General features: G+C 35.4%; 4 protein-coding genes across 5 annotated transcripts; 2 read left to right on the top strand and 2 right to left on the bottom strand.

Moving 5' to 3' along the window:
• Positions 1 to 37: 37 nt before the first annotated feature.
• Positions 38 to 4799, bottom strand: LOC125210450 (type 2 DNA topoisomerase 6 subunit B-like). Its single transcript, XM_089067508.1, has 12 exons — positions 4672 to 4799; positions 4494 to 4590; positions 4120 to 4203; positions 3733 to 3759; positions 3357 to 3465; positions 3202 to 3277; positions 3090 to 3110; positions 2443 to 2627; positions 1449 to 1596; positions 1144 to 1337; positions 854 to 977; positions 38 to 498 (listed from the first exon to the last, which is right to left on the bottom strand). The coding sequence occupies exons 1-12, from the start codon at positions 4705 to 4707 to the stop codon at positions 226 to 228; spliced, it is 1374 nt and encodes a 457-aa protein (XP_088923634.1). The 5' UTR covers positions 4708 to 4799; the 3' UTR covers positions 38 to 225.
• A 5945-nt stretch (positions 4800 to 10744) lies between these two features.
• Positions 10745 to 12969, top strand: LOC125213830 (uncharacterized). Of its 2 annotated transcripts, none has more exons than XM_048114578.2 (2): positions 10745 to 11111; positions 11379 to 12969. In XM_048114578.2, the coding sequence occupies exon 2, from the start codon at positions 11384 to 11386 to the stop codon at positions 12839 to 12841; it is 1458 nt and encodes a 485-aa protein (XP_047970535.2). In that variant the 5' UTR covers positions 10745 to 11111; positions 11379 to 11383; the 3' UTR covers positions 12842 to 12969. The 2 variants fall into 2 exon arrangements, with proteins under 2 accessions (XP_047970535.2, XP_047970537.2); XM_048114580.2 differs by having other exon boundaries at positions 10745 to 11077.
• Positions 12970 to 16581: 3612 nt separating this feature from the next.
• LOC125213831 (uncharacterized) lies at positions 16582 to 19812 on the top strand. Its single transcript, XM_048114582.2, has 6 exons — positions 16582 to 16858; positions 17726 to 17781; positions 18345 to 18521; positions 18606 to 18704; positions 18786 to 19031; positions 19359 to 19812. Exons 2-6 carry the CDS (start codon positions 17731 to 17733, stop codon positions 19641 to 19643), a joined length of 858 nt encoding a protein of 285 aa, XP_047970539.1. The 5' UTR covers positions 16582 to 16858; positions 17726 to 17730; the 3' UTR covers positions 19644 to 19812.
• A 1723-nt stretch (positions 19813 to 21535) lies between these two features.
• Positions 21536 to 22614, bottom strand: LOC125212345 (late embryogenesis abundant protein). The gene is made up of 2 exons (XM_048112479.2): positions 22419 to 22614; positions 21536 to 21903 (listed from the first exon to the last, which is right to left on the bottom strand). Exons 1-2 carry the CDS (start codon positions 22589 to 22591, stop codon positions 21720 to 21722), a joined length of 357 nt encoding a protein of 118 aa, XP_047968436.1. The 5' UTR covers positions 22592 to 22614; the 3' UTR covers positions 21536 to 21719.
• Between the last annotated feature and the right edge of the window lie 201 nt (positions 22615 to 22815).

Consider the following 22815-nt stretch of genomic DNA (forward strand, 5'->3'; position numbering starts at 1 on the left):
AAAAGTAAACTGAAAATGGTGTATAAAGTGTGCCAAAAATAGAACTTTGCTCTTACTCACTTAAATTATGTCATATTCCAATATCTAGTTTAACTACTCAAGAGTCCAAAACTTAAATGCGGGCCTTAAAATCTCGTCGTCGTACTAATTGTCTCAACAACATAGGCTTCTCTTTTGAACATAAACAATAAATTCTATAAATGTGGTTGCATAAGTAGGATGCTACTATGTATCAAAATACTCGCCTACACCTTCGCATGCCTTCTCGGGGCCCTGCTCGAAAAGTGCCGGAGCTTCCTTGGTTCCCCGCCTACCATTGTCATTTGTTGCTATGACAGAAATAATCTTATCTTTGATGCAGTTCTCAACAATATCCTTTTCATGTTCCGGAGTTGGCAGCCCAAGTAGAGAAAAACATTCTCTTTTGAAGTTCAAGTCTAGCGAAGACATGATCAAGCCTGAAATTGTTTTGGCAAGATCGGGTGCATAATTGCATATCTGCATGAAAAATTCAAATGAGACTTCTACAGTTCAACAACCATCATAAGGGATGAGAATTCATGTAAAATTGAAGCACTATTATACGAGTTGTAGTTATTACAATGAAATTGTTTTTAAAATCACTCTCCTTTCAATCAATTTGCTAGTTCTACCAAAATCATATGAAACATTTGTTTTTAAAATCACTCTCCCTTCATCAACTCTGAAGAGTGGATGTTACATTCTTTGCACCTAAAAGTTTGAGTAACTGTAACTGATGCTAGAAAAACAGATCAAATTACCTTAAATAACTCAAGTTTGTCTTTGGATTCTTTGACCTAGAATGCAAGTAAACATACCATCTTTATCGTACCTTGACAGCACGCTCACTGAGTAATGTTCCTGCATTCCTCTTCTTCAGGTCAGACAATGCAAGCTTGAGAGCTTTCCTGGTAAGGTACCTATCAGTTCTGTTACTGTGCGAGCAAGGCAATGTCCTGGCACCATGTTGAGGAAAAACGAGGACTATACATATGCATTAGTGGCATGTTTGGTAGGGGTGATAACTCATCTAGAGATGGAATTTTATGAAAGAGAATGTTTGTAGTTTCTTGCAATATTTATGAAGTAAGAATAAGTTGCATATATTTCTCCTGAGGATATTGTTTATCATATATGTGGAGTGCAATATCAATGTGCGAGCACGGGGGTAAATTTTCCCACTCTAATATTGTGATGCCATCTTGATCTCCAACACTTTTTAGAACTAATCCATAATTTTTCCAGTCAATGCTGTTCAATGCTTCAAGAGATGATTGTGGCATTGAGCAGGGTGAGAAATCTTTGAAGTACAAGACCTAGAGACAAGAAAGAAAACTGTTAAACATAATACCGAAGTACTACATATATTCAGAAGTTTATTTCTCATCTTTGCCAAGAAAAAACAGCCCTTGTAAGGGGAGAATGACCTCTGTTCTACGGCCATATAACCTGGAGCAGGAAGGCTGGTCCAACATTGATACATTGCTGATGATGATTACAACTTCCATCACCTGGCCTGAGTTTTGGTGGTTTTCTCTGCTACAAGCTACCCCAGAACCAACTTTGAGATTCTTCCTGAAAATTTTGCAAGAACCAATTTGACTTATGGATCAGTTCTAGATGAGGTGGTAATTTTATGGAACTGTCATGCATATGCTAAGGTTGACAAACCATTTGAACAAGACAGCATGGCATTTTACAATTCTTTTGGGCTTATGAGTGGGAACATGAGATCAAAGGGTCTTTGAAACCTAAAAACTAATTCTCTTGCTGAGATGAATGGCTAGATCTATTGCTGAAGTGAAAACATAAAAGCTAAAACAAGAGAGAGTATATTAAGGATGTTTACTTTTGATGATTAGCCTAGATAAGTAAAAATAAAAATAATATAGGCTAATCCTTTGTTAACTTTGAAGGAGTGGAGTTCTGGTATATCCTATGGCCATTGACAACTTCTAGTTTGACTAATATCCTATTGAAAGGTGGGATTGGAAAATTCCTAGTAATGAGGATTTAAAGTACACAAACATCTATCTTACTAATCATGAAAAGTAAACTACCCCTACAGAAACGTATGTAGCCTGAGGAGATGTAAATTATTTGTGCACAAGGGGAAGAAGGGTTAAAGCAAATTCTCCCGAGTCAGGCAGTAAATAAAAAATCTTATGTATTGCTTTTAACACCACAGATAGATAATCAGCAATATCAAAAAGTTACTGTTGAATTAGAGATGGCATGTGTATTCTTAAGCATAAACCTTAATTTTTGGAGGATATACTTTTCATAAGGGTGGATTGTTTCAGACTATCTAATTAAAAAGTTTCCACATTTTCAAATATCTCAATCAGTTTCTCCCTTAAGTGCAGAAACATCTCAAGTCCAGTTGTAGGATGATATTGAACTTTAATAATTAGAACAGACCCAGTTGAGAAGCAAGAGTGACAAGCTTCGGTAAGTTTGTTCCCATGCTTGGAAACATATTCTTCTAGTCCCAACGTCAGGTTGTAACTATTCACATCATTCGTAGCTGGGATGCTGCATGCATTTTGCAGAAGATATGATTTTGCACCACCACCAGATTCAACTATCAGTTCAATTGCAATCTTCTGTATAGAACAAATGACAAGCATGTTAGCATATGAACTACCATAAAATAGATTGCAGAAATTAAAACTACAGTGCTACTCTACCATTTAGTGTTTGGATTAACATTCTTTAAGAGATGACTTTAATTTTATGCATCTATAATGTTTTTATCGAATAAACTTCATACTCAATTATTATTCTAAGATCATTATGGACAATAATGCTTACACGTACTAAATGTGAACGAGGGTAAAAGCAATGATTTGGAAAGGTTCAATGGATATGGATATTTCATGTATATACCTAATGATCAGTGTGAACATAGTAGTTTGGCTAAATGTCCGATTCCTAATTTCACAGCCATTGCTTCTAGTGCAATATTACACACCATTTTTAGAAGTAATGGAAGAAAATTAGAAAAGTATATATGAATAGAACAGTTCATGAAACACAAAGAAGGTAAAAAGGTTATCCGAACTTACAAATGCTTTTAGAAGAAGAATCTGCATACAAACATAATGGAGTGAGCTGACTATGAGCAATAAGTAATTCAGTAAGACTCCACTTGAACAGCATATATGAGGCTGTATGTACCTTTTGAAGATAGAGGTGTAACATTGTTACAAGACCATCAGTTTCTTCATAAAGGGATAGTGATACTTCAGTTCCACTGAAAATTAAACCAAAAGTAAATATGTTTGCATGGTAGACAATACATTAGACACGTGAAAGAGATAAAAACAGATTGCCTGAATTTTGCACCACTCTTTGTTACTGATGGCAGTCTCACCAGTCTTCTTGAGGCAACAACTTCTTTTAAGTCAAATTTTAAGTGATGTATTTCTTTGTCAGAGCTCCCTTCAGTGAGAAAAATCGATTAAGGTTGGGATTAATGGAGAACAGTTAGTGATCCATCTACTTTCTGTTCAAATTTTTAATTTAAAGATTTACTGCATCCTTGCAGTTTCATTTGAAAATATAAGTGAAATGTGGACCACTCAATTCATTAACGCCTTTCGCAATCTCCAATTTTCTACTAGGCTGACTGTATGTCAGTGTCCATGAAAACATATTAGTCTAATGACAAATACTAAGTCGTAGACACAAATGCTAAGTGAAACTTACTTGTGGTCATTACAGAAAGAAGCCCATCTGCAAAATATGACATAAATTATCAGTTATGAGACCATTATCCTAATATAATGGCAAAACGATGGAAAATGTTTAGCTTAGAAGTGAGTAGCCAATAGTTCTACATCAGTAACACTGTTAACATGCAGATATCAGTACTGACCAAAACAATCAGAAGCTGCCCTCTCACCTTTAATTTCTCAGTAAGACCAATTCCATAGGAGAATGACAAGGGATATAATTAGACAGATATACTGAGATCTACACTAATCAAATGGATTGGAACTATCAAGTTTAAACAATGTTAATCTACTGGATATGAAGCATGAGAAAAGTTCCCCTTGAACATGAGGAACATGTGATCAAAAGTGCTTCACTCACCCCATTTACCAGACAAAACAGTGTTGTTTTTGTATTCAAATTGACTAAATTCCTCCAAAATGTTCCCAGTGCCTGTATCAGAAACTGTTGAAGCAGAAATCAGAATGTTGAATTAAACAGTCTAGAGATCGATGCTCTGCTCATAAACATTTTAATCATTCACAGTTCCACTCATAACATTCTGGAATTCTTCAACAGTCTAGAGATCGATGCTCATAATCATTTTAATCATTCACAGGTTACTTTTAACAACAAATTTAAAAATGATACTCCTAAAACACAATTAAGTACTGAGTAATTCTTCTCTTAGCATTAATGTGAGAAACTATGTTTTACAGAATGAGAAACCGAAATATTAGGAGATGAATAAGTGCCTGAAATTAGAACTGAAGATCGCGTGGGTTTAATCGACACCGATAATCTGCATAGATCGTCTAACATGCGGCATCTCCGGAATGCAGAAGAAATAAGCTGCAAAAATCAAGTTGAAGATTGATTAGATCTGAGATTCCTAAAAAGCAAAACAGAATGCAATTGAGAATTTGCGCGTACCAAATTCAGTATGTCCTGCACTGAATTTACCTCCATTTGCGGTGAGAGAGAATACCCGCGCAAATTGTTGGTGAAAAACCCGCAGAGAGATTCTTATGTTTTACTGCAAAGTTGATCACCAAGTTTGGTTTGGCCGCAGTCGTTGCCTAGTTTCAATTTATATTAATTTCAAATTTAAAAAATAGAAACGAAAATATGCAAATTAGAATTCTTATATTATTCATTTTTTGCAAACTAAAATTAGAGATTACATGCAAATAGTTGAAGAGTCTGTTTTTACTTTTGGATAAAATTTGTGCGATGGACCACAAAAATATAGCGACGGTGAAAATAATACTTGTACTACTCTACTTATTTACACTATAATGATTCATTGGCATGAATCCACGAGTTATAAGAACTATATCTTCTTTCTCGCTCTAAGGTCATCCGCATCCATGTGTCAATACTGTCTTATCCCTTCACCATTTATGAGTTCCACTGCACTTTTACCCCATCTCTTAACTAAGACACAGCACGTGCATCCATCCATCTCTTAATCATCTCATTCTTTAACTATTCATTTAATTTATTTTTTATTTTTATTTTCAACAAATTCAATTAATAAAAACACATTTCATTAAATAAAACAAAATTACAATTTAAAATTCTAAAAAAATATAAAAAAAAACACATAATTAAAATCTAAAAAAATAAATAAAAAAGACATAATTTAAAATACTAGAAATTAAAAATTACACATTTAAATTTTAAAAACTACTCCGCGGGCGAATCATGTGTGTATAGTGTTATTTATAGATGAATGTGGAAAAAAAACTGCAATAACAACGACTGAAAAAACGGTCAATTTTTTTTTAATATTTTTTGTTTTTTTTAAAAAAAAATTACAAATACCCTAAAATCGACGCCCACTCGCAGAGCCGACGAGTGGGCGTCACGCCCCAACCACTGCTCGCCACGTGGCCGACGCGCGTGGCGAGACAGCCTGCCAACCGCCCCTCCAGCCCTCTCCCCGGGCTACGAGATGAGACGGAGCTTCCACATCGGTTCTCGATGCGGTCTCGTTTCACTGAGACGAGATCGAGCCCACATCGAGACACTGATGCGAATGCTCTAACAAATATTCCCTCCAAAAGTGATGCAAAGAAAATAGGAGAGAGTATTTTTTTTGCCTTTAATTTGTTTTACGTAATTCTTTTTTTTATTATTATAATTAATAAATTTTAACTTGAGATAAATAAATTCTAGTTAAAACCTGGTGAGCCTCATTCAAATTAGATGCATCATAATTTGTACTCCATCTGTCCCATTTAAGATGTCCATTTTATTTTTCACATGTGTTTTAAAAAAATTATAATAAATAGTTAAAATGGAGGAAAAGTAAAGTAAGAGAGAGAATAATGTAGAAGATAGTCATATTATTCTCTCTGTTAGTTTAATTTTCCTCCATTTTAACTATTTATTTAATTTTTATAAAACATGTGCGAAATACGAAAAGAGTCATCTTTACTAGAACTAAGACAGTACGTATATGAATAATTATTAGCAAAATATGAATTTCAAATTAAAAAAAAATAGTATGATAATAATAGTATACTAAATTTTTAAAAACATGCTTAAGAGCATTAACACTAGCAACAGCTCAACTTAAAATTTTCCTACCACATTATCATGTCTTTCCCACAGCTTAGTCAATACGCTAGCCTTAATACATGCCAGCCTATAGGACTGGGTTGATACATTATATCGTATCGAAAATTTTGTATCGTTATCGTATCGAAAATATCGATACGAAAGAATTTCATATCATTATTGTATCGAAAGTTTCGGTATGGCAAAAACATATACTGTTACCGTATCGAAATTTCGGTATATCGTAACGAACTTCGGTATACCGTTCTGAAAGGTATATCGAAATTTTGTACGATATACCAAAATTTTATATCATTTCGAATACCTGTATACCGAAAAAATAATTTCAAAACTGAAAAATAAAACAAATTTATAATTTCAACACAATGAAATAAACATTATTCACGTCTCCATCCAACACAAAAAAATACCATAATCAAGTCAATTCTGAACAAAATACATTACAATAATTAGCAAAAATTATCAACATCTTGATCTTGAGCACCAAACCCTTCATTTTGTTGAAACCATGTAGAAATATTAACCTACATAAATTCAATAAATATGATATCTATTTATGATTTTAAACTTTTAATCTTAAAAAAATAAATTATACTCCCTCCGTCCCATAGTAGATGTCATATTTGGGAGATGAAACGGGATTTTTGGAGATGTTATTTTGTGTGTTAAGTGGTGAGAGAAAATATAATTTTAGAGCATCCGCAACGGTCGTCCTTGCTGACAGACGCCGTTCGTGCCGCTGGCAAGGACGCCGCTGCTCGCCGCTGCATGTTGTCCGCCCGTGCCAGCGGCAGGGCAGTGCTCTTAAATAAGAGCACGTCCATGCCGCTGAGCAGACTTACGTGGCAGGTTGCAATGCCGTTGGCAATTTTCCCTTTTTTAAAAAAAAAAAATTCTAAATTAGTTAAAAAAATCATTTTTAAATAAAAAAAATATATTTTCCACTTCCCAATAAATTATATCCGTTTTCAATTTTTTAGCCTTTAATTATGTAATTTTTAATTTGTAGGATTTTAATTATGTATTTTTTTTATTTTCTAGGATTTTAATTATGTATTTTTATTTTTTAGTAGGATTTAATTATGTATTTTTTATATTTTAATGTAATTTTATATTGTAAAAATGTTTTTAGTAATTGAAGTATTTAAATTGAATAATAGAATGATGAGATCCTTGAGCTTGTCCTTGCGGAAGAACATGGATGTAGATGTTGTGCTTTTGCCTAAGGACAGGGAGTAAAAGTAGGTCTGGGCCCACCTTCGTTCTCTTATTTAAGAGCACGGATGAAGCTGCTCTTATAATTGATGAGAGAAGGAACTTTTTCCAAAAAAGGAAATGTGATATCTTTTGTGGGACAAACTAAAAAGGAAAGTGTGACATCTACTATGAGACGGAGGGAGTATTATTATTATAATCGGTATAAACGGTACACCGATAATATATAAAACGGTATACCGCAGTATAAGAAAATTCATATCGTTATCGTATCGAAAACTTATGATACAGTATTGTATCGTACCAAATTTCGGTATACCGAAAATTCGATATTTTTCGGTACGATACGATCGATATACCGTTTTTTCGGTATATTTACCCAGCCTGCCCCAGCCGTCTCATTTAATTCATTTTATCAAATTAACAAATATTCCCTTCGTTCTAGGGTAGTGAAATGTTAATTTTCGGCCCGCGATTTAAGAAAAATTGTATTAAATAAATAAAATAAAATAAAATAAAATAAGAAATGAAAAATGTAAAGAGATTAAGACAGAATAAAATGAAATATAATAAAGTAAAAAAGAAAAAAGAAAAAAATTATTAACGCTGCTAGAAAAAGGAAATGACTTAAACTATAATAAAACATACTCCATGAAAATGAGAAAATGACTTCCTAACTGCGAAACTGAGGGAGTACGAAATTAAAAGAAAATATGTACGCAATTAAATGCCATCAATAATAAACACTTAATTAAATGCCATCAATAATTAAACGCAGAGCACACAAACCTTGCTCTCGCGACTCACCGGTCGCAATAGGCGCCCAGCCGCTCTAAGTAGGATTGCGTCACCACCGTATTTTCGTGTACCTGCAGGATTGCGTTCTTTCATCTTCTGACTACTTTAACACTAACTACTTAAAAAATATACTATATATTTTGTAGGTGTTGGAACAGCTTAGTGGCCAAACCCCTGTTTTCTCCTAGGGTAATATTCTCATACCTGTTCTACTTTAGTTTTCTGTTTCTTATTTTGTAAAGAATTTAGGCTGTAAAAGAGTTATTGAAATTTCCTTGTTGAATTGCTGTACATCATTAACTGAAATCGTGAAGGCTATGAATTTTTTTATACATACGTGATATTCACTTTAAAACTTCATTCACCGACTATCAACTATGGATATTGCAATATTCATAATAGGGGCACCTATTGGAGCCGAAGGGAAGGACCCCGATATGTCGAATACACGGGATGGGTTGTGGAATCGTATCTGCGAGAGCTACGAAATAATAAAGCCGCAGGGTGCGAAGTACCACAACCCCGATGAACTCCAGAAGAAATGGGATCGGATAAAGACCTCTGTCTCCAGATTCTGCGACATCTAAGTACTGGGATGCCTTTCTGGTCCTGAAGGATTCCCCCAAATTTCAGGAGGGAAGGGCTGCGAGCTTCTCGAAGCGGAACTAAAGAAGCAGCGGCGTTTCCATCGACCTCAATGACGATGTCGAGGAGGAGCCCCCCTCCACATTCTCCCGCCGCCGATGTCCCCAAGGCCAGCAATCCATTATCCGAGACGCTAGAGCCTCCGGCTCCGGTGCCTTTGGGTATGGATCCCGCTTGGGATTGTATGCCCCGGTGGAGGTGCTGGACAAGAACGTGTTAGTGTTGTACTAATTGCGACGATGAAAATAATAATTGTACTACTCTACTTAAGTGAAAAAAAAGATGATGCAGTGTTAGTGTTGGATCATTCACAATCCACGTCTTCCGCCATATTTTCATTTCCCTCATTTTCAGCATCATTTCACCAACTCTTTTAGTGGGACGTTTACCCTATTTATTTCAAGAAAACGCCTATAATGATTCATTGGCATGAATCCATGTATCTTCTTTCACACCCTTAACTCTTTTTTCACGTCTTAAAAGCAATCTCCAAGGAAAATGGTAAATAAAAAGATAAAGAAAAATAACTATCATATTTACTTATTTTTCATAAAATTTCATGTTTCAAAAGATGGGATATTTGAGGAGGTATTATACCTTTTTTATATTTTGAGAAAATATCTTTACCTCTTTTTGGTAGAAAAAATAAAAAAAATATTTTTCTATTTGCCTTTTTAATTTATCTTCTTTTCTTTTAAGAAGTTAAATGAGAAATATACTTTTTCAATTTATTTTTCAAATACTCCCTCCAATAGCTCTTTGGATATACTCTAGTAACAAATACTCCCAATAGAGGTGAAAAGAAATTGCCATAGTTAATATTGATTGAACCAAAACAGAAATTGCCATAGCTTTTTTTAGCCCTTAATTCGTTTTAATTCATGTTTTTATTATAGTTAACAAATTTTAACTTGAAATAAATAAATTCAAGTTAAAGCAAGCTGAGCCTAATTCAAATTAGATTCATCATAATTCGTACATTCAGACGTGAATAATTATTCGTAAAATATGAATTTTGAGTTAAATAATATTATATCCATCCTTAAAGAATTAACACGAGATTTAATGCAAAATTGGTAAAGTAAGAGAGATGTAGAGAGAAAAAGAAATTAAAGTGTTGTTAGTGGGGAATGAGTCACACCTCATTAAAGAAAAAAGAGTTTCCAAAATTAGAAAATGCATATTTTTATGGGACGGAGAGAATAGTACAAAATTTTTAAAAACATGCTTAAGAGGATTATTAGCAATAGCAATATGCCAACCACATCTTAGTCTAAAATTCTTCATGTCACATCATCATGTCCTTTCCATAGTCTAACTGATGCCACAGGCTTCTTCGTGCAACACAACCTAACCCTCTTGTTTAATTTATTTTTTCAAATTAACAAATAATTCCTTCTTTTAACAGTAGTTAATGCGTTTTTTTCGGCACGTGATTTAAAAAAAATTATGTTAAGTAAGCTAAATAAGAAAGAATAAAATAAAAATTGTAAAAGTTAGAAAGACGAAGATAAAATAAATAAGAGAAAAAAAGAGATAAAAAATTTATTGACCTTTGTCAGAAAAAGAAAAAGAAATGATTTCACTGACATATGACAAAAATGTTATTAAAATAAGAGAGAAGTAAGAAATTATTTGGACAAACATAGAAAAACATATTTTATTAAAATAAAAAATGTACTAAAATAATAAACAAAATTAAATTCCGTAAAAATGTGCACAGATTCTTATTATTTTAAATTGCGGCACGATTTCCCATTTGTTTGACTGTTTTGGGCTCGTCTTCTTCCTCAAAGATCCCTCCTTGGCTCGCCTGTCGCAATAGATTATGAAACATTCCAATCATCTCTCCAGCATCCACAATAGCGGACGTCCGTCCGTCCGGGACGTCCGCTATTGCGACGGACACGGACGTCAGGGCGGACGAGAAGGGTTTCCCCAATTTCATTTTCATTCTTCCCCAATTTCATTTTCATTCTTCCCCAATTTCATTTCCCTCTCAACACCTTCAGCGGCGGCACCACTCTCAAACCGGGAAATCAAAGTTTAGAAACTCGTCCTCAACATCACAGTCGGCGAGACCGGAGCTGCTAAGGTACAGCGTCGCCAAACCCCTGTTTTCTCCAAGGGTACTATTCTCATACCTGTTCTACTTTAGTTTTCTGTTTCTTACTACTCTTTTGTAAAGAATTTAGGCTGTAAAAGAGTTATTTGTTGAATTGCTGTACATCATTAACTGAAATTGTGAAGGATATGAATTTTTTTATACATTCGCCGGCTATCAACAATGGATATTGCAATAATCATAATAGGTGCTGTCCGCTAATTTTGAATTTTTTTATTTTGTTGCAAATTATTCACACCTCTCATTTCTTCCATATAAATTTTCTTTGTAGATATAATGAATCACGATAGCGATAGCAGTTCCCCAAACACCGCCAAATCAAAGTATCCCAGCGGCAGGGCGCAGTTTCCCGGCGGATGGTCCCAGTCCAAGTTTGGAGGTGGCGGCGGGTCTCAGTTCCCTAGCGCCGGAGGGGGAAATGTCGGCGGCAGAAACACTGGAGGCGGCGGTTTTGGCGGGAACCAAATCCCTGGGGGGTTTCCTTCATTTCCCGGGGGCCACATTCAGGTCTCGTGGCCGTACTCCCCGTTCCAAGGCGGAGGTGGCAGATTCGGAGGGACAAACGCCGGCGGCGGGTTTGGCATGGGAGGCAGCAGCGGTTTTGGCGGGTTTCCCGGCGGGAACCAATACCCTGGGGGGTTTCCTTCATTCCTCGGCGGCTACATTCCGGTCCCGTGGCCGTACTCTCCGTTCCAAGGGGGAGGTGGCGGGTTCCCTTCCTTCGGCGGTGCCAACGCCGGTGCTGGCAGAATGGTAACCCCCCAAACGCCGTTTGGGGTCAATGTCTATCGGCCCAACATGGACATAATGGATTTAGGTATTTCTCCGTGCAGGGTAGAGAATCCTCAGCCGAAGGAGAAGGGGACTGGAACGGGCGGGTGTAGGGGGAGGGAGAAGGGGAAGGGAGTTGCCGGCGAGTCGTCACAGGCTGCGGGTCAACCTAAGAGGAAGGTCTACACCCCTGAGGAGTCCACTGCTCTTGCGAAGTGTTGGGTCTCTGTCGTGGAGGATATGTCGAATAATCCGACACGGGATGGGTTGTGGAATCGTATCTGCAAGAGGTACGAAGTAATAAAGCCGCAGGGCGCGAAGTACCACAGCCCCGAAGAACTCCGGAAGAGATGGGGTCGGCTAAAGACCTCTGTCTCCAGATTCTGCGACATCTACGAGAACAACACCAGTTCGATGACCAACGGCAGGACCATGGACGACGTCAGAGAATTGTCGATAAGGCAGTACGGCCACGCCCAATGTGGGCTTTATTCGCTTTTTAAGTACTGGGATGCCTTTCTGGTCCTAAAGGATTCTCCCAAATTTCAGGAGGGGAGGGCTGCGGGCTTCTCGAAGCGGATGAGGCTCGGTGTCTCCGGCAACTACAAAAGCAGCGGCGTTTCCATTGACCTCGAGGACGATGTCGATGTGGAGCCTTACCCAGTTCCCCGCTGCCGGCGTCCAATGGACCAGAAAACAGCGATGCGGATGTCGAGAGGAGCTTCAAGCCGGTGCTCGGAAGTCCAATCTACAGCTCCCAGTTCGAAGTTAACCAATGCCGTTCGTATCAAGCACCTGTTTGACTTCATCATGCAGTGGAAACAAGCAACCGATCCCAAATTCAAGAAATATCTGGAGAGCGTTATCAAGCAGATGAAGCGCAATTTGGGGATGAGTGTCGACGACGATGAGCCCGTAGCCGGGGATTCCACTGGGGATGGTGGAGAGGACTCCGACGAGTGAGCCGGGCCGCGTGTTCAAGCTTGAAGATGGAAGTTTTTATTTATTTATTTTAGTAGACGCTTTTTTTAATTGTAGTACTATGTTTTTATTTTATTTTATTTTATTTAATTATGTTTGAACTTTCTCCATTTTTTGTCCAATTTAATTTCGTAAAAGTCATTTTATATTTGCTGGGCTAGGCTGTGTGAAGGACATGATGATGTGGCCGGAGGAGTTTTAGGCCGGACTATTTCTATGCGGTGGCTGGAACAATCCTAATGTGGATGCTTAGTGAATCACACAAAGTGGCTCAACACGTGGGCTGCCTAGGTGAAAGCTGTGAGCTTTGCTTGCTAGACTGGTTTGAAATTTGGAGGAAAATTGATTATTTCAGGGAAATGAGAATGACTCGGTCCCTCACTTTAGAAAAACTAAATTACAAAATCAAATGTGAAAAAAGGTTGAAAATTGAACATCTGATATACAAGTGGCAGTTTGTTTCCATGAATGAGTCTATTATTAGATTTAGTATTGATATTCATTCTGGTCTTAAGCATGCTAGTGGCAGTAGTCCAGTGAAGCTTATAACCTATATCTACCAACACACATGAGAGCTTGTAAGATTTAGAGTTCTTGCTGAGGTTTTTTTGATATGACTTTTGGCTCTCAGTTACTGGTGAGTATGCTGATTGTGAATTGCTATTGCTAATCAATAATGACTTTACATTGCAAGTTGATTCGGATATCACACTGAGTATTGTGTTTGCATCATTCTTATCATTCAATCTCAATAGGGATGATCCTTCAACTGGTATTTATGGTATGGACTTCTATGTTGTCCTGGAGTGGCCGCCGCCGTGTTGGTATCCAACATAGGGTCACAAAGGAGGATTCAATGAAGTGGATCACATTGGTGCTTAATTTTGTCCTCTTTCTCAACGAGCAATTTTAGTTATAATAGGACATTTTGATATAAACAATCTGCATTGCTCCACCGACATTTTTTTGCTTTTCAAAATTTAGAACAAGATAATTGTATGAAGAAAATTTTCATATTTATGTTTTAGTTGGGATCTCCTCCCTGAATTATCTTTTCATTTATGGGATGTCCATTGTAGTTGATACGTTTTCCAAGAGATCAATGTGCCTGTGTTTGATTTAATTGAAAATGGTTTATAAATGCAATTTTCGCTGCTGTTACTTGTTTATTTACTAAATCTGTATTTTCAATCCATATAGGATGCTTACTAGCATTTCAAAAAGCATTAAACTAAGCGAACAAAAGATACTCTTGTTAGGTTGAGTTGAGGAAGATCTTGTTCAAAAGATGAATAATGCTCGGACTAATCAATATATGCAAGATTGAGGAGACAATAAAATTGGATCTTTAACAGGCTGAATAAGCCAAGAAAAGAATTAATAAGTTATAAGAGCATCTCCAAAGAGAAAATTGAAAATATAAATGAAATAAGTTTACTTCTTAAAAAATTGAAATATATTATTCCAAAAATAACACATTCTAAGAAAAAAAGGTATATAAAAAAGTATTATTTTTTAAAATAAAATAATAGTACTAAATACAATCGAAAATATAAAGGTATAATACTTTCTCAAATACCTCTCCATTGGAGAATGATTTTCATAAAAAGAAGACAAATATGATAATTATAAGATTTTACCTCTCCATCAGATAAATTCAAAATGGAAAAAATGAATAATATCTTCTTAAATACCTTTCCCTTGAAGAATGGTTTTTCATGACAGAAAATAAATATTATAGTCATAAGACCTTACCTCCTAAATTTACTTCTCCATCGGGAGATGCTTGTAGACTAATATGCATATTTAAAGCATGTGAGTAGGGATATCAGTGCAGCCTGCAATCCGTGGGCTGGCTCGAATAGCCCGCCAAATTTATAGGGTTCGGGCTGGAAATTTTTAGCGCAATAAAAATAAAACCTAATTAGCCCGCACTCGATTAACTCGCAACTCGTTAGGGTCAAACCCGAAAACCCAATAAAATTTCTATTATTCTATTTTCTCTAATCCTAATTCGACACATCATTGGTTAATTTTATAATATAGATAACTAAAAAAATAACTTTCAATATTATATTAAATATAGAACTTATATATTAAATTTTATTAATATATTAATTGATATATAAATTAAACACTTCAAATTCACTTAAAAAAAATATTTAAATTTCTAAAACAAACACTAAAATTTCATGAAATATTTCAAATATTAGTATTTTATCATGTTTATGATTGAGATTAAACATACATCTCAAATTTATCATAATTAAATGTTTTACATTTTATGAATATAACTAATTTTTATCATTATTTATTGAATTGATTGCATGTTAATCATATTGGTAGCATCCCGATTAACCGGTTGGGTTAGCCCGAAACTTAAGCTTTTAGGGTTAGAACTGAACTTTTACAACCCGAAAGAAATTATAATCCGATTAACCCACAACCCGAGTAGGGTTGGCCCGAAACCCGATGGGCCTACCCGATTGACATCTCTACATGTCAAGCTGTTCAAATAGAGGCGCCACGTGGCAAGGAGAACGTGCCCAAATGATAACGCCATACTCTCTCCGTCCACAAAAAATAGGACACATTGTGAATGACACGATTTTTAATGTGGAATTGGTAACGTAAGAGAGAAGTAGTGTTAGTGGAATGTGTGGTCCATATTATTAATAAGAGAGAAGGAAAAATGTAAGAGAGAAGTTGTTGAAAATTTTCTTTTAGATGTGTTCTATTTTTTGTGGACAATAAGAAATGACAAATGTATTCTATTTTTTGTGAACGAATGGAATATATTATATGACATGGTGTGCACCAGGCCACCACATGCTGCCTACGTGAATAGCTTAGCCGATTCACGAGTGATCCAATTACCCAAAATTAAATGGCGATACATTTAGGTGAATTTTGTGGTGTTTGAAGGTATCACGTATAATACTTGTGAGTTGTGAAGAAATGAAACTCATTTCAAATACTCCTAATTTATCTTACCTTTTCTTGTGACTTTTATAATTTATAGTACTATATATTGTTTATGTACTCATCATCATATGACTCTTTTCCTTCATTATACCACACAATAAGTATACATTTTTTAGATGATTTTGTTATACTAGACCAATTGTACAGAACATAGTAAAATATTCTATCTCCACGGTGGATGAAAATGATTTTTTTTTATACTTTGAAAGCTAACAATGCATGGAACTGATGACATATTGTTAGTTTTAAAAGTGACGAATTCAAGCACAAACATCACGTTTACAAAGGGGTTACTAATATATTATCACCGTCCACCATATGTTTTTAATTTTTTTTATCCTATATAAAAGATTTGCAACATCTATATATTAAAACACCCCCTCCCCCCTCCAAAATAAAATGTCTCATTTTGGGTGTTTGCGATTTTCATTTACCTTTTTATTTTAAATAAGTAGATCCCATCATTCATTTAAACTATTGCAAGCATATTTAATTATAAAATTTATACTCCTATACAAAAATAAAATTTATATTCTACTAATCCATTTTTCTATTCCTTTTTTTTTCATAGAATCAAATAATTTTTTAAAATCTAACTATAAATATCTGATAATTATTGTCATAATTGATTCACTTTCAAATCATTATCAATGAAGATTGAAAACAGACCGCAGAAGAAGTGGGAAATAAAAAAGTCTAGTCTGTTATTGCGTTGGCCGAATGCGAATCTCAACGCAGGCGATCTCTGACCAAAGTGACGCGTGAGAAATTGAATTTATGAGAAAGTGAGAGATCTAAACAAACTGCTTAATTTTAATCAATTGTCTTCCCTCTCCATCTCCCTCTCTCAATAAATAAGTGAGAATTAATTGTGGTCGACCACCGCCGCTGCTTTAGGTTGAGAAATTAAAGATACAGACCCTACTAAATCTCTCCCTCATCTTTCTATTAATTCTTTCATCTCTCTGCTCTTGTACAAGGACACCTCTTTTCCATCGCCTTTTCCTTTTCAAGGTAATACATCTCTCCCCCTCCCTTTTCTTTTTGTTTTTTTGTTTTAGTTGAATTCCTTGTTAGATTACTTCCTAAATTGGCTTATCCTCTCTCTCTCTCTCTCGATGATTATTCACTTGTTTTTCCCTTTTCATATTTTTTTGTACGATTAATTGTTCTGCTTGATCTGAAACATTGTTATATGATGCAATTAACGGAAATGCTTCATTCATTTGCTATGCTAAATCATCGTTCCTCTCTGTTTTAATTAATTGTGCTCATAACCAAATCGTGAAAAAGCTAACTGATCAAATTGGAAAGTAGTAATTCAGATTTTCTTTCTTTCTTTAGATCAAATATAATTAGTGGAGTAATATTTACTTTACAGTTTTTTTTTTTTTTTTTTGGAAATATAGAAACATTTTTAAAGTTAAATTTGTTGAATTCACATACAATGTAGAATTAGAAATATCATAGTAATAAAGATAATACTAATAATCAATCAATCAGGTATCTTATCACTTCTCTAAAATTTTATTCTCATTAGCGAGATGCAAGAAAATGGTTTGACTTTTAGGAACTCATCTCTTATTCTTCTTAATTCTTTTTTATTTCAAATATTGTATTCTAATTAGATTCATAAGTGAGTAATCAAAACTACAAATTTCATCAAAATTAAAATTAATTGATGAATATGAAAGAGCCGTTGATTTTGATGGTAAAAAGAAGGATATATCGAAATTCAATTTTAACCAAATATTTATCTAATACTACAATTTATTAAAATATTTGTCCATTTAATGATGCACACTTTTGGTGGAAGGAGAATGTATTATGTAATACTGTATTTCATCTCTGTTTTTCTCACATTTCTATCTGATTTGGCAGTTAACATGTTTAGGAGAAAATCACAGGAGATTGACACAGTAGAACGAGATGCAAAGGTAACAAACAGACTTGAATAACGTGGAGAAATGTTTATTTGGCATTTTAGTTTTCTATTGATCAAGTGAAATCTCTATAGGCATTGTTTGATTCCAAATTCGTCAAGTAACTTAAGAGATACGTATGATTTTCATGTAATAATTCCCAACAAACTATCCAAGATGATTTTATTATTCCTCTTGTCCAAGTAATATCTGTTTAATCGTGTGTACTGTGTAGTTCCTATTGAAGTAAGGAAATATGTCTACTTTTGAGAATTAGGCTAGATAGGTAGAAGTAGCATCTGTTAAAATCATTTTAGTTATAGGATTTCTATCATTTGATCTAATTCTGTGTAATTCGTATTACATTGAAAATTGGTAGTGTAGGATCGGAAATTGTAATGATAAGGATAAATCAATCACCTATTATATTAATCATGAAAAATAAATGCACACTTAGTAGCAAAATCCCAATTTTCAGTAGCAAATACTCCCTTTGTCCCATGATACTTGCACTTTTCTATTTCGGCTCGTTTCAAACTACTTTTAAGTAAGGAAGTGAGTGATACCTTTGATGACAGGTTAAACAGCTCAGGGATGCTCTTGGTCCACTTTCTGGTCGCAGCTTGAAGTTTTGCTCCGATGCATGCTTGAGAAGATATTTAGAAGCTCGGAGCTGGAATCTCGACAAAGCCAAAAAGATGCTGGAAGCTACTCTTAAGTGGAGATCAGAATATAAACCTGAAGAAATCCGTTGGGTTAGTATTATTCATCAATATATCTTCAGTGTTTATACATAAGGCCATGGCCATTGACAATGTGTTTGCATGTTCATGTAACAGCATGAAGTAGCGCACGAAGGTGAGACAGGCAAGGTCTCGAAAGCTAATTTCCATGACCGGAAGGGGAGAACCGTCCTCATAATGAGGCCCGGGAAGCAGGTCAGTCTTGGTTTTTCCAGAGTAGCTAGCCTTTGATGGAAAGAAATCTCTCATATTCAACGAATCTGTCCTCTAATACAGAACACAACGTCGTCTGAGGGCAACATCCGGCACCTTGTGTACCTAATGGAGAACGCCATCTTGAACCTGCCCGAGGGGCAAGAGCAAATGTCGTGGCTCATAGACTTCAACGGGTGGACAATAAACACCAACATCTCCATCAAAACAACGCGAGATATCATCTACATTTTGCAGAACCACTACCCCGAGAGGCTTGCCGTTATCGTCCTCTACAACCCTCCAAGATTCTTCGAGGCATTCTGGAAGGTACAAACTACTTCCTCCGTCCACAAATAAACTTCCCATTTTTTTTGTTTTCGTCATTCCACCAATAAACTTCTTATTTGCTTTTTTACTACTTTTAATAATGGGCCCCACATTCCTCTAACTTTATCTCACTCACATTTAATTATATGTATATAAAAGTAGGACCCACATTCCACTAACATTTTCAACCCAGTTTCTGTTATATTTCTTAAAATCCGTGTCTAACAAATGTGCCCTTGTATTGGTGGACGGATTGAGTACAAAAAACTTCTTCGCTTTAGGTGGGGTCCGGGAAGAAAGGTTGCTGACTAGGAAGGGTTTTTGCAGGTTGTGAAATACTTTGTTGATGAGAAAACATTTCAGAAGATAAATTTTACCTACCCAAACAACAAGGAGAGTTTGGAGAAGATGAAGTCGTTTTTCGACACGGATAATCTCCCGAGTGAATTTGGTGGGAAGGCTACGTTGGAATACGATCACCAAGAGTTTTCAAGATTGATGGCGGGAGACGATGTCAAAACAGCCAAGTATTGGGAGTTGGATCAAACCAACGGCTACGACAACAAGACTAATGGTCATTCCAAGTCCGAGGTGGATACAGAGCCGTGCTGACCATTTGGTTGCAAGCAAATGTATTGCACTATAATTATAGCTGATCATATGGCTAATCGGGAATTTTATTTTGGAATAATTTATTAATCTATTATTGTTGTTGTTCTAAGAACTGGATGGATGTGTACGGCATTTCAACTCTCAACATATGAATTTACCACTTCAACTAGCCATCATGATATTATTACATCGCCCAAGTGCAAAAGATGAAAACAATTAAAAGTCGAGTTATTTATTAGTGTGCCTAAAATCATGCAACTTAACGAAATATTGTTTATTTTACCGTGGCGAACGCGATCTTGTTGGATGTTCTTTCACTGTCGATTTCCGCCCTGATTCAGCCGATGGCGAAGAATAGGTCTTTATAACTTGAAGTGGAGAATAGAATGGAGGCTGGGGGGAGAAAAGAAGACATGAGAGATAAGACAAGAGAGAAGAAATAATGCAGTTAAAAGATACTCCATCCGTACCATTATAAAAGCGAGATGTATTCCTTTTTAGGCCGTCTCACAATAAGTGAGACATTTCCTTTTTTGGCAAACTAATAATAATATATTTCTCTTACTTTATCCTCTCTCCTATCTTTTCCTCTATTTTTTTTTACTCCTAAAAATCTATGCCCAAACAAATATCTCACATAAATTGGAACGGAGGAAGTACTAACATTATTGAAATTAGTAAATTGAGGTAAATTGGGTGATTGAATTGAGATTTTTCGAAAAAAATTAGCCTTAGTCCCCAGTTTAGTTAGTAAGATGCTCCCGCTCCATCTAATTTTCTATTTTTTCATGAAAACAAGTTGTTTTCAGAGGTTCAATGTGGGATTATTTTTATTTTTTCCAAATCATTCGACTTGTTACATTTATGGAATCGTACTACAAATCCACATTTAACATGGCTTGAGTTTTAAAAAAATTCCGCACTTCCTCCGTTCTATAATAATGGAGTAAGAAGTCGTTTCTTTTTTTAGTAAAAGTTAAAATATTTATTCTCGCTTACTTTACTTTTTCTTACTTTATTCTATTTTCATCCATATATTGTTTTCATTTCCTACTTTATTCTTCTTTTACTTAATCAACCCACTTAACACAATTTTTCTTAATCTTCATATTATAAAGAAATATCTCAACTACTATAGAAAAAGTTAGTAAAAGATAAATCCGACTTTTATATTAATTTTATAATATAACGTGAGTGAAATAAAGTTAATACTCTCTACATCCGTGATAGTTGAGTTGTATTTTTTTCTATTACCCCAAATTAATTGAGTCATATTTTTTTCCAAGAAGTCTCTATCTAACTTTATTGACTCAACTTAGCCTTTACTATTACTTAAATTCTGTACTAAGAAAAAAGTCTCAACTACGCCTTGTAAGGAGGGAGTAGTAATTGAAATCCATTGTTAATAGATAAATGAGATACTTATTGGTAGAGTCACGAAAATGACAAGAGTCACGAAAATGACAACATAAGACGGAATAAATAGTAATTTTGGATTTGTATGATCTGCAATATTTGATTTCACTGAACAGGCCTCACCTCAGTACAAACGTACACCATCACTTCCGGTAATTGGCTGAATCCAATCTTCGTGGTTTGTATCTATATTTTTCTTATTTCAGGAACATCTATTTACTTCCTGCTAGTATTGAACTTGGATTGGATTTGATGCCCGTGTTAATCCTTAATTGTTGATCTCAATTTTAAGATTAATTTTAATTTCGATTTTTAATCTCAATTCTTTGCTCGATCGCCTTCCGTTATAGTTTTATCTTCAGCTATTTGATAACTATCCATCCCGCATTCTTCCCTTCTCTCCCATGAATTGCGGTCTTGATTAAACTCACCTCAACTAATTCGAAACAACATTCGCTTTGATGCAAGAACATATCTTTTCACAATTCTCATTCTTTTCACTAAAAGTAGTAATTTGCCCAATATTATTTCCGCCCTTCCTCACCGTACTTTTGCAACAAAATTAAATATGCATAAAAGCATCAAAGTAGTCAAAAACCAAAGACACTAACTACAAAAGCAGGAAAAGGATATTAATTAAGGACATAAAATTGGTTGCGCTCAGTCCACGCTGGTTTGGTGTCGAGCTTTCTCCTTCTCCTTGACGTGGCTTCCTTGATTATGGTCGAACTCATCTTTCTCCTCTCCCTCCTTTGAAACGTATTGGTTCCCACCATAGATTCCACCAAACCCCTCTTCATCCGACCGGGTCGCGTATCCTTCGCCAAAAGAAGACATCGAGTCCCTTCATTGCATCAAAATACATCCATATCATTATCAACCCCAATCACCAATCTCATGTTTGCTTAAACTTAATCCTAAACTATTCACAACACAAAACAAACTCATAAACAATTCATTACCCATAAAGCAAACTCCAACAGCATATAACTAACAGAAATCCACAGAATTCATCCTAAAACCATTTGGTCATAGAAAGAGGAGGCACCGATGTAAAATAGTTATACTCCCTCCGTCCCATAAAAGTTGAGTCGTATTCCTTTTTAGTCCGTCCCAACAAAATTGAGTCATTTTCTTTTTTAACAAAAGACAAAACATCTAATCACTCTAATTTTATTCCATACTCTCTCTTATCTTTCCTACTTTTTTCATCTTCCCTATTTATTTAATATAAATTCTTAATCTCCGTGCCCAAAAGTTTTGTCTCAACTTTTATGGGACGGAGGGAGTATTATATTTTTTAGTTTCAATTGCAGATCAACTTATTTTTTTATAAACAGATATTATGCATAAACTTACACTGTTTTGGATTCAGAGTCAGTCTGTTTCTTGGAGTCAGGCTCCCTTTGTTTTTGTTTGTGCGATTCCATTCTGATGGACGCGAATCGTATTGCACAAGACGGGGCTATGTGATTGGCGTTTGGGAGAGATTTTTGGTGAAGCGGTCTCGCTAATTTCACTGCATTAAGCATACTTCTCTTCTCTTTCACAAACCTCACAACAGCTGATTCTATATACAAATAACAAGAGGTCACGTGCGTCGGCGTAGAGCACGTGCATGCAGTATCCACGTGTCGGTTGTACTAGACAGGTGTGACGTCTAGAGCTTTCATCGGATTACTTCGTGTACATTTGTGAGAGATAATGAAGATAGACTTGTCAGAATCAGATGCATCTTTAATTATTTCCTCCATCC

This window comes from Salvia hispanica, chromosome 3 (genome assembly GCF_029641045.1).
Source record: "Salvia hispanica isolate PSC_SH4W2 chromosome 3, Shi_PSC_v1, whole genome shotgun sequence".
Classification (NCBI taxonomy): domain Eukaryota; kingdom Viridiplantae; phylum Streptophyta; class Magnoliopsida; order Lamiales; family Lamiaceae; genus Salvia; species Salvia hispanica.